At 35.4% G+C, this 12,685-nt stretch overlaps 1 protein-coding gene across 7 annotated transcripts in view; it reads right to left on the bottom strand.

Moving 5' to 3' along the window:
- The window catches only part of LOC145666385 (cotranscriptional regulator ARB2A homolog), a gene marked incomplete at its 3' end in the record, with an annotated part of 64,296 nt that overhangs the window by 25,671 nt on the left and 25,940 nt on the right, over positions 1-12,685 (bottom strand). For 3 of the 7 annotated variants that reach the window (XM_081733575.1, XM_081733574.1, XM_081733577.1), the window contains 1 exon segment: positions 6,749-6,864. In XM_081733575.1, coding sequence (XP_081589701.1) covers positions 6,749-6,862 — 114 coding nt within the window. 7 annotated transcript variants of the gene reach the window in all.

The following is a 12,685-nucleotide window of genomic DNA, read 5'->3' as shown; positions in this document are numbered from 1 at the left end:
AGTGGAGTTGCGTACGTGCGAGCAGTAGTAAAGTGAAATGGCTGTCGTAATACAAAATTCTGCCAAATGCGAAGTGAGATCTGTCATACGATTTGTGAACACCAAAGAAAAGGATGTAACTGACATCTATCGAGAATTATATGCTATTTACGAACCGACAGTAATAAGTGAAGGGAAGGTCAGGCAATGGCGCAGATCAGTTTCCGGAAGGGCGTTCAAATGTTCATGACGATAAATATAGCGGAACGTCTAGTGTTCAGACGAACGGTCTGGTGGAACGCGTTAGCGAGAAAGTGCGATCCAGTCGCCGGTTCACAATAACTGAACTCGCCAAAGAGTTTTCCAGAAGTGTCTGCCAAAGCAGTGCATTGAATTGTGACTGACAAGCTGGGTTATCACAAACCACGTGCAAGGTCGGAAGGTGGGTGCCAAAAGTACTAACAAACGCTCACAAAGAGCAAAGAGTGACACCCGCACGTGATTTTTTTGGTCCGCTGGTGGGAGGATGGGAATGACCTCTTTTCTCACATAATGACGGAGGATCAAATATGGATATCGTGTGGAGCCAATCAGGCACGTAGCTAGGATTTCGTAAAGGGGAGGGGGGGTCCGTCACATGAAATACTTTGATTATCACACCAGAGGCTCGATCACTCTAAACTATTTTACTGGCAACATATATTGGTTCCTTTGGACAGGATTTCGTAACGGGGGGTGGGGTGGGGGGAGTGACATGAAATTCTGAAGGCCCAGGAGCTCGATCAATCTAAACTACTTTACTATCAACATGTATTGTTTTGTTATTACAATAAAATGAGGATATGTTGGTAAGTATTTTAATAACAAGCTATGAAGAAATCTCGAGTAAAATAAAAAAAACGTATTGAAAAAGATTTGACAATATTTACGTCCTTCCTCTGTTCATTCAAATATAACAATTTTTCTTTCATTATGACCTCAACTATAACAAAAAGTGCATATTCACTATTATAAAAAGTACATACTCAATAATGTCTTGTAAATTATTTTACGATATCTGTGTTTCTTTCTGTGTTGAATCAGATGTTAACATAACTTTCTTTCCACATAATTTTTTGTTTTTATTATTCCGTCTACTACTGTCTGTTCCAAATGACAGGTTAAAGTAGTAGTACAAAATTGTTTTTGAAATAACATGTTTGACACTGCAAGGATGCAATGACGAAAAATTACGGTAAAAAATGTCCACGGTGTTACACAACGGCATTATGCTTTCGGAAGCTTGAAATCTCCCTGACTAGTAGCAGAAATTCTGAAAATTCCGTAACTTTTCTAGAAATTTTAAATTCCCTGACTTTTAGGATATCTCGCTCACCTCGCCACCATGTAGGCCTATTGCAAGTAATACAAATCTCCTCATAAGAAAGAGTAACCAAAAGCCTCCTGTAGTTTTTAATTTTTAACGCTGATCCTTCTTTTTCTGTTTTCATTTTGTTTCACCTTCCTTAATTTTTTCATTTCTGGTCTCGAAGGGAGGGGGGGTCCGGATCCCCCCCTGGCTACGTGCCTGAGCCAATGGGGAATGAAAGCAGCAGTCAATGCATTTGTAGTACTCTGGTTCTCTTAAAACGAAGAAATTCAAACACTATCAGTTCACTAAATCAAGGCAACCGTGTTTTTGGAGCAAAAAGAGAGATTCTTGTAAAATTTTTGGAACCAGGATGAACAATTAGAGCAGATGTATATTGCCAAACACTAAATAATCTGCGACGTGTCATCCAAAATCGGCGGAGAGGAATGTTTCTGATCTGTGACAACGCTCGCCCACACACAGCTATTCGTATTGTTGATACAATTCAGTGATTAGTGCAAGGGCATATGTAAATAAAACAAAGTCCGTGGGATTTTGAATGAAGCAATTATACGATTGGTGGCGATGAATAGGTAATGAGCTATAGAATCGTGTTGTGTCCCAAAGTGGGGCCGAGCCGGTGTATGACGTCATACTTCTAAGATGGACGCTAACGAGACATCGATGTCTTTTTAGCGCTACACAGGCTAAAGTTCTCAGCCGATTTTCATGGGAAGTGGCTCATTTTATTTCTTCTGGTTGCTGCATGTGCCTTTTGCGTAGATATTTGCCAAATTAATAGTTTCACTACTTCAAAAATTAAGAAAACTATCAAAAGTGAGATTAAATTAAATCGCTTTTTCTAACTTCAATGGGCATACCCACTAAACTAGCGAATGGGTTTTAATAAGTGTCTCATTTTTCTCCATGGCTATTATTTATACATATTGAATAAATATTTGTCAAATAGATAATTTTATTTATTTACAAATTTAATAAAAAGGCGGCAAAATTATATAAAATTGAATCTTTTTGAAAGATATGCAGTCAAATATCGACAATGAAAATGGTGTGAGGTATAAAATGTTAACAAATCATTATGTCAATAAATACCTTTAAATTAAACAAAAGTTTCCGATTATATTGTAATTTATTCTCGTATTGTAGTGGACCACTTCCTTATTACTGTTAAAAAAAAAGATATGCATCCAATTAAACCAAATTAAAAGTTAGTAAACATGCTGGGTTGTAAAAGCAAAACAAATAGTAAAATACTTCAAATACACAAATAACCCCTTTTTATTATTACAGACAGTTGTGGACTGGCTGCACTCTCAGGCGGGAGATTATATATATATATATATATATATATATATATATATATATATATATATATATATAGAGAGAGAGAGAGAGAGAGAGAGAGAGAGAGAGAGAGAGAAAGAGCGTATACGGAATCTTGTGTCACGGTACCAAATATGTCTGGGGATTCATAGTGACTACTTGTATATCAATCACAATAAATTTCTTCTATCATTTTGTTGTTAATTTTTTATTTATTTATTTATTTATTTATTTATTTTTTTTTTTTGACATGCATGCACCTCGACTTTTGAGGTTAACACTGTGTGAAGAACCTTCCTTCCTTACTTGCAGCACTTTAAATGACCTGGGATGATCAGGACACAAATTGTAGTTTTGAAACGTGTACTATGTGAATAATTTGTCAACTACATGAGGTAAAAATCACCACTTTGTGAACTTTATGCGATCACATTACTGGAACTAGTTAGAACTAAGAAAATGATTAGTTTTTTTTTTTTCGGAACATATAAGAATGGTACAGAAAGAGCAAAAAAGTGCAAGACTGGACCGGGACTTGAATCCTGGAACTTCAGCATACAAAAATGGATTTAGATTCAAACCAAATACGGCAGAAAACACACACATAAATATACTGTATATTTATTTCCGTGAAGATTTTTATACGAAGTTTAAGGTAGAAAATGAGTGACTACAGTAGTTTTTGCTTAAAGGTAATATGCAACGCCTTTAGGGATATTATAAAACACCTAAACTAACTACTACAGCACAAGCCTCAGAAGATAAGGTTACCATAAGCTTTAAATTATCCCTATACTAGAAAATACAGAAGTTCGCACATAAAAAGTAATTACGATAATGTATTTACATAATTACGATTCTATATATCCATTACTACAAGTTACCGTTATTTTGTTAGAAAAGATGAATAATATAACCATTAAAAGGATTATTCTAGATATTGAACACTTTTTTTTTTTTTTTTAATGAACAAAATGAGGAAACCACGGTCAGCCAGTGTTATTATGAGACAAGAAATCACTTTCATGCTCTGCTTACTGTGCACCACAGATGAACGTCACAAACATCTGCTATCAGCAGAACCAATATTTGATCTTAGCGAAGAATTCCAAATGTAAACGCAATGAAACCGACAACTGTTATGTAGTGGACAATAGTATTGTCAAATTTGGAAATGACAAATTGGAATCTGCTGACTACGTTTCAAAGGCAGCTAATTCGTAATATATGTGCGAAATACTATTGATGTTTGAAGGAAGATTTTTTCAAAATACAACATGGTATTGATATACATTGTGGTTATAATAAAATTTAGTATATTATCAGTATTGCAGTTTTTTTTTTTTTTTTTTTTTTTTTTTTTTTTTTTTTTTTTTTAATACTTGTTTTGCACAGTACGCGTTTCATTTACAATGGCATACAGTGTGTACAGTGGCCACGAAATTGTCATACTGTGTGAGAATACGGAACTGTCTTTGACCTCTATAAAATCTAGAGAATCAACTGTTAGCAAAATGAGGTCGGATATGAGTTCGGATTCAAAGCAGAAACACTGTACTATACGTTATGGTCCATGGTCCACTTTCAAGTAATATTAATGTTATTTTTTATCGCGCGAAATACACATGATCATCTATATGATGGATGCAAGAAAAATGTAATTTCTGGTTTCTAACGTTAAGAGTGTACGGAGACATTTACCAATTAACCTGATCTGTAAGCTTTTACCTCCTTTCACTAAACTGGCTCAACCTTCAATCCAAAAACACTATTTTTGGAAGCCAATATGCCTCTAAATGATGTATTTTCCTTTTTCTTAAGACTTTTTTTAATTTTCCCTCGAGAAACAGAAGCTGTAGGGAGCGTAAAATGCTACTACGTGGAAGGTACATTTTAGATCCAACAGAACATTTTAGGATTTCTAATAAAGGCTTTGCTGATACAATCTATGGAGCTACTCTTTGCGAGATATGCTGATGCTTTTTAATTGTACACTGATTTCCAACGTAGTTGTTCATAGTTTTCTAGACTGAAGTTCGCAACTGTCTAATTCAAGACCCTACCAAGAGAGGTAGCCTTCTGCAAGAGGATTCAGTGATTTGCTATGTAACTCCAAAGCAGGGTTCAAAGCTCCAAGAACGGAGGTAATTAATTACAGGATCCGTCCTTCTTCCTGTCGCTTTTGTTTCTCAATAATTTTATTTTAGAGATGATAAAGTGTTAAGGGATATAAGGAGCAACTTTATCACAAATGTGGTAACGTAAATAAATTAATTGTGGGGCCTTCTACGCGTGCATGAACATTGCGTTGTTAATTTTCTCGTAAGGTTGTCATCGTCTCTTCTCCACTTCTGTGTTCAAGTTTAGTTCCCATTCTTTCACATAACGTTCAAGGTTAGCAAGTATAGATTGTACTTGATTCTCGATGCGCTTCCCCCCCCCCCCCTAAGTTTCACTGTGATGTCCTGGTTTTATTTTCCTTTATCATATAAATCCTGTCTTCTTGTGAAAATAATATTAATTACCTCTTGTTATTGGCTCTAGATATAACAGGGATACAATTCACACACCAAAGAAGGAAAAGAAAACTTTTATATATAATTACTTTCAGTTTGCTGACAAAGACAGACTATTTGACTAAAACGGTAACAATTAAGAGTAGTAAATATAAAACAGATTACAATTTTCCTTAAAGAGAGAAAGAAATGCAAAGGTTGGTTTCATTTGGAAATGTGTCAATCAGTTTGTGAGAATCCTCTAAACTGAAGTGAAATGAACGTTTTGCTTTTAATTTAATGTACTTTAGGCTAAAGGAGACAGATGATTAATGAAAGTGAATGATGGTGAAATTATTTTTTGTCCTCTTCCACCAGGAATCGAACCCAGGACCACAGGTACAGGCGCTAACCACTAGAAGGCCTCTTTCAACTGTTAAGATTCTATGTATGCAATTGTGTTTCGTCATAAAGCAGCTCCCCATTGGAAAGCAGAGTTGGTTGATCATTTTGTGACACCACCTACAGGCATCGGAAGCGTTATGGATTGCAAATTTTTATGAGTTGCAATCACAGTTTACAATCACCACCCTTTCTGGAGGTAAAAATCACCAGTCGGCGTAAAGAGAGCTAAAACCGAAATCTAATTCCGTTCAAACCTAAATGGGTCAAGGGGCTCCATCGCGGCTAACTGATTAGCGTACGTACTTTTGCTGTGTGAGATTCAGGTTTGATTCCCGGTGGGAACTCATGTGGTTTGGATACCACGTTAAACTGTAGGTCCACGTCTCATATAGCCTCGCTGCTGAACGGGACGCTAAACTCACAAATCCAATCACCAAATCGGTAGTGGTGGGAAGTGGTTGTCCCAAGTGGTTTCTCTGTAGCTCCCCAATGCAGAATAAACAGAAAATACTGCCCCTCTCCACATACCAAAATTCGAAACCGCAATCACGCATAAATAGGGAGAGACTGCTAACCATAAAGTTAACCTAAGAGGAATTAGGTACGTAAATTCATGGAGTGAAATACTTCAGGTTAACGTCTTACAGTTATGCCCTTTAGGCTAATGGATGAGTAAAGCAAGTGAGTGATGATGGAAGAATCGGTGAAATGAGAATGTGAAAGGAAACGGGAGTATCCTGAGGACTACAGGCACAGGGAATCGAACCAAAGACCCCACACACCAGAGGTAAGCTCCTATCACTGATCCACCGTGGCCCCCAAAAGCAAGGTCATTAAAGAGTTAAAAAAAGAATATAACTCAATTTGCTCTTAGGTGGACTATTTAAATTTCAGACACTATTACTTCGTTTCACTTTTAGATTTTTCGAATGTTATAACCCTATTATTTGCCTATCATGAACATAGAACGGCAGAATTAAGATTCCTATTTGGAATTCACCATATTCTTTTCACCTAGTCTACCCAGTGCAGGAGTGTTAGAGAAGAAACTTCAAACCTTTGTATTATTGAAAGGAAGACGGGAAACAAAGATTACCCATATTAAAACCACTGATAAACGTGTTTTAAGTAGAAATGCTAATTGTGAAATGATAAAAGAAGATTTTACACTTACTTTCTTGCTGCCCCGTTTCGTGTGATGTACGTAATTTCTGCTGCGTACAGAATTTCTACTACTTCTGCGAAGAATGAGCTTATGGATTATGTTCATGGAAAATAAGTTGGTCATTCCTAAAAACAAAAAGTTATTACTTCAAGTTACGTAGCTCAGAAAATAGGAAATTATACACAATAAATTAACATCTTTACGTACTCCAAAGTTCTAGGAGAAAATCACACAGAAATTTGAGTATCAAATGAGAGAGAATTTAATTGAAGAGGTGTTGTCTTGTAATCAGCACATTTAACATCAAAATATAAATTTGTTTCTAGTGACAATGATGAAGACAACCATCTGCAGCGTCCCCATTTCATATGCATCTGTGGAACTCGAACCAGTTCCCACATTTTCCAAGCATGTTCTTAGAAACAATTTGCGATTACTTCAACATATTTTGGGAGAAAACTACAAGAACGTGTATGCTGAATGGAGCTGTCTGAACCAAGGATCCACAGGAAAATGAAAGCACCATGCGGTATAGACCATCGTCCATGTATTCAGAATATTTCTTATGTTTAAAAGAGATGTTTTGAGAGTATTAATTTATAGGAAATGTGAGTATATATTCCTTAAATAATGCATGTGCAAGTTGGAATAGTGGGTGAGCCAATCACAGAGAACTTACTGGAACCGAGGGCCGTACGAGACAAAGTTTAACATTTTCATAAAAACTGAAAAGCCATATTTAATTCAGAAACTCGTTCATCGTACACTATCTTGAAAGGAACACAAAACTGCTATAACTGTAACGAAAGTACGTACTTACTAAAGTAAATCAGAAAAAAATTACAATTTTAGTGCGCAACTTGACCCTTCGTGTTCTGAAATTCCCCTTCTGTGCTTGGTAGTACACTTACGTTCCAGAATAATTAAAATATTCTGGAGCATATTTTCAAGGCAAACATCAGTTATCCAGGAGAAAAAAAAAATCAATTCAGTTAAAAGATTACGTAAGAAATACATTTTCAATAACGGATCAGAGATAAAAGAGTTCAGTGGTCCGAAACTGGCTGTTGAACATGGCTGCCATAAATAATGCTTCCAAGGAAGAGCAATTCTAAACACAATAGAAAATTTGGTTGCCAAATAGACGATATCAGGCGTCTTTTTAGCAATGAGATCCACAATAATTGCACAGGATGATGATGTGTGAAAGTGAACATGTAGTAAAGTAAAGATCACTTCCTTTCCCACCCTTCGAGACAAGGGCCTAAGTGCTACGCTTCACTTTTTCCTGATTTCATAGACACATGAGGAATCCAGTGAATTAAATTAAATTACTATCAGCTGGATTCCATGTGTCTATAAGTCTTATATACAGGGTGTTTCAAAACAACATCGACAACGTTTGGGACGTAATTCCTGACACCAAGATAATACAAAACGTATAGACCAACCTGGGTGTAGAAATCCTCATTTCAGAGTTATAGGCTGCCGAAAACATGAAAAAAATGAACTTTAAAGGTCCATAGCTATGGAACGTAGTCTGGTCAAGACTTCACTTAGGAACTAATGTTGCGCTATCCAAAAACGCGTGTTTCAGAGTCCTAGGTACTCATGCAACAATTTTTGTAGAGGGAGTTGGCTACGGGCATATAATTTGAAGTACTCACCAACTACCTCTATAAAAATTGTTGCGGAAGTACTACAGGATTCTGAAACTTGGATATTTGGGTAGCGCACATACTAGTTCCTAAGTGAAATCTACAGTAGGTCTCATAGTTTTGGAGCTATGGATCTTTAAAGTTCATGTTTTAATGTTTTCGTGAGCCTATAACTCCAAAAGGAAGAATTTGTGCACCCAGGATGATCTATACTTTTTGTCTTATCTCGGTGTCAGGAATCACCTCCCAAACATTATCGGTGTTATTTTGAAACACCCTATATATATATATATGCCAAAAAAGAACACACACTAGATTGAAATGATATATTCGGGATGCCAAACACAATGGTCCCCCAAATCGGACATTTCCAAACACCTGAAAGGTACAAAGCACAACTTCGATGAAGTGGAAGTGATACAAAAACATCATCATTCATAGTGGGACAGGTATACGAGACCTTTTTCATTCGAATGAAGGAATCCAGATCAAAGATCGACACTGGTACTCTAAACACAAGTTGGGATAAAAACAAGGACACTTTCACTGTCGTCATCTACGGTGACAGGAGAAAAAAAAAAAAAGATTTGTATACTGTGCATCCACAGGAAAACTAATTCCGATTCCAGCCCGCACCAAGTAAACTCTGTGGTGTACAAACATCATGTGCATGTGTTTTTCAGGGTTCTTCCGTTTTTTCACTTTCTTCATTCTGCCATTATATCACACTCTCCCTTAGTCTTGATGTATAATCGTTGAACATTATAAAAAAAAAAAAAAAAACACTACTTACACTGGAATGTTATTCTATCTACGCCTGAGCAATGCAGACAGCTTCGATGGTTTAACATTTTTGTTTAAACTTCATTGTAAGAGGATACAGAAGAGCATAAGATATCTTTTGAGTTTATTGACCCTTACAACATGTGGCCAATTAATGGTACTGATAGCTGTAAATAACGGCACAATATTACTAATCAGTCTTTCTTATAAACCTGATATAATTAGAATTTGACACTTTTATATGAAGCAACTAAAAAAAAAAAAATAAAAAAAAATACTAATGGCTTGAGACTATAGATAATGTTTACCACATGTTCTGGAGGCTTTAATTTCATGTGACAGATAATCATTATGTATGTATCTACAGGTGGCAGGAACTGATAAAGGTCAATGGGATACGGCGGTCCAATGAATTAACAGATAAACAAAATTACAGTATTTGACAACCTCTATAGTCTAAGTGAGTAAGTTTTTTTTTTTTTTTTTTTTTTTTTTTTTTTTTTTTTTTTTTTTTTTCCAAAGGAGAGCTCAAGGAAATGAAGTATGTCAAGATAAGAAATGATGCAAGGTTTCATCTAATTGCACTAAAAGCACAATTTTTCAGAAGCTGTGTTTTTTAATTTACGTAACAAAGGCTCAATATTTATTCATCTAAGAAACCTCAAGGCAGTCTGTGAAGCCAATTTATATTCACTATTTCAGAGTTATTAACAATTATCTACAACAATGAGGAAGACCAGTGTCTCTCTTTCAGTCGGTGCTCAGCCATTTAGATCGCGTCACTGAAGGGTACTTACAACTTCCATTGTGCTTCGACAATCCAATGTCTATATTACTGAACATCTACATTTGTTCAGGGTCAGGAAAATTCTGATATTGATTTCCCTAAGTTTTCCTGAATTTCTCGACATGTGACACTACCATTTGTGGTTAAGTTTAAAATATAATAATAATCATTTAATCGGTCTCTGCCATCCTCATAGTTCTTTAAAGCTCCCTAAATACAGTATAAGCTTACTTTCTTAGTGTAAATACTTAAGAATCAAACTAACTAACTCTATGGCTTAGGAACCTGGAAGTCAATACCGATTTCCAAAAGCTCTCCACTGATTTCTGTCCTTAGCCACCTGGATCCAGTTTCTACTTCGTATTTCTATTTCTGATAGACCCATCTTAATATTGTCCTCCCATCTGCGCCTAGGTCTTCCTAATGATCGTTTTCCGATTGGTCTTCCAGTTAAGACTTTGAAAGCGTTCCTACTTTCTTCCATTCTGGCTACATGACCTGCCCACCTAAGCCTCCTAGACTAGATCACCCTAATAATGTTTGGTAAACCGTATAAACAGTTCCTCATTATGAAGTTTCCGCCATTCCCCATTCCCGTTCCTCTTGGGTCTGAATATTCATCTCAGAATCTTGTTCTCAAATACTTGCTGTAAGCGACCATGTCTCACAGTCATACAGAACAACAGGCACAATTATCGTTTTATATATTTTACGCTTCAAATTCCTCGATAGGATTCGCGACGATAAAAGATTTTGAACTGAATAATAACACGAGTTCCCTACTTTTAGTCGACATTTAATTTCTTCGTGAATATGGTGTCCGTCTGTTAACATTGATCCTTGATATTTGAAAGTATCACTTTATCGAAAGTACTATTTAATGCATCCATAATATTTAGTATTACGGCCCCGACGAACTTCCATGTATTTAGTTTTCTCTGATAAATTAAAGCTAACTTTAATATTTTCGCCTTCTGAATACATTTATAAACATAAAAAAAGGAAACATGTATTATAATTTGGCCGCCTGTCTCTGATTATTTGACAATCAACAACCGTAACTTCTTTTTCTATAGCATTTGTATTTTTCACTTAATTTGTTCTTTTTCTTTCAAACCTTGAAGATTTAACACCTTTCGGCGTTCTTCACACTTCTTTATTTCTAATTTTTTTTCAGCTTTTCATTCTTATTTTCTTATTGAATCTGTTTTGATTTTTTTTTTAGGTGTTCTCCATATCTTCTGTAGACAGTTAAAAAGAATTTAAAAAAAACTCTCTCCTGTGAAATTAACCAATTTCCCTGACTTTCGATATATTTTGAAGCATTTCCCTGATTGATTCAATTTAATTTCCTTGATTTTTTCTGACTTTCAAAGTTAGTATGAACCCTATTATTATTATGGTTGGATTAGATATGATTAAGAAATGAAAGAATCAACTTTTTTTTTTTTTTTTTTTTTTTTTTTTTTTTTTTTTTTTTTTACCTTGACATCATATTCTGTCAGGTGAAAATTCAATGAAAATTTGAAGTATGAAAAAGTAGGATTGGCCAGAGAATCAAGTTCAAGATGAAAATCGACTTCAAGAATTGAAATGTATGGTCAGGAAGCAGGCTGGGTAATGTAATAGTCATAGACGACTGCACAGTAGGTGCAGTCTTTATTCTTCCTGCAATTATCATTTAATTATGAATATCTATTATTTTCTGTGTTTGGCTATATTTAAGTAACTATTTAAATCTGTCATAGATTCCTTATTATACAGTACTTTACTTGTTCAAACTGAAGAATAAAATTTTAATTCAAGCGCTTCATAGTTTACAGGTACGTGTATCCATGTGTGCAGTTTCTTTAACTATGCGCATAAGCGTATTGTAAGATTCCCACGTATCTTCGCACCGAAGCCAACATTCGACAAGTAACGCACAGGTAAGCTGTCAGCAATATTTTGGTATACTAGAGGAGAGCACACCTCAAGAAGTATCAATCTCGCCGGTTGATCAAACTACCAATTATCTATAGCCATTGAAAGGCTTTCCTACATGCTCTATCACCTCGGTCATTGAATGCCACCTAACTAACAAACCGTAAGACGTCTGGTCATTGGGTTCCTTTTATTTACCCCCAAATAACTTTACTTATGGTAACATATTGTATTCAAGAGGAGACTTTTTGTAATAAAAGGTGATAGGAAAAGTCCAAACTCCCGTGTACAGTATTTTGCTCTACCCTATATGCAGAGAAAACTTTACAGTATTTATTACGTACATCTTAGTATTTTTGATATACTCTGTTTAATCTGTCTCCAACCTGCACTCACATTACCAAAATTCTGTGTCCGTTTAAAATAATGGTTAGTATACCAGTACAGTTGCTCAGTTCAATTACCGACCCAATCGCATATTTTCTATTTAAAGAATATGAAGTAAAGAGAAAACTGCTGATTTCCACATTTTCCATATTTTATGTAAATTTAAAAATTAAGTTGACACGAACAGCACATGCACACAGACATGAATGATGAAAGAACTGACAAACAGCAATAAACTTATTGTGACACAGCCTTGACTGAACGGATGTTACTGAAAAAGTTATGTATAACATATAAAGCTAAGCGTGATGTAATATAACTCTAGAAAGGAAAATTACAACACTGTCAGAGTGTTTATTACGTCGTATAAGATAAACCAACTATTTTACAACAAGGTAGTCTAAAAAC

This window comes from Thermobia domestica, chromosome 12 (genome assembly GCF_964235325.1).
Source record: "Thermobia domestica chromosome 12, izTheDome1.hap1.1, whole genome shotgun sequence".
NCBI classification, from domain to species: Eukaryota; Metazoa; Arthropoda; class Insecta; order Zygentoma; family Lepismatidae; genus Thermobia; species Thermobia domestica.
Note: the sequence above shows the minus strand (reverse complement) of the source record. Positions and strands in the feature narration are given on the sequence as shown.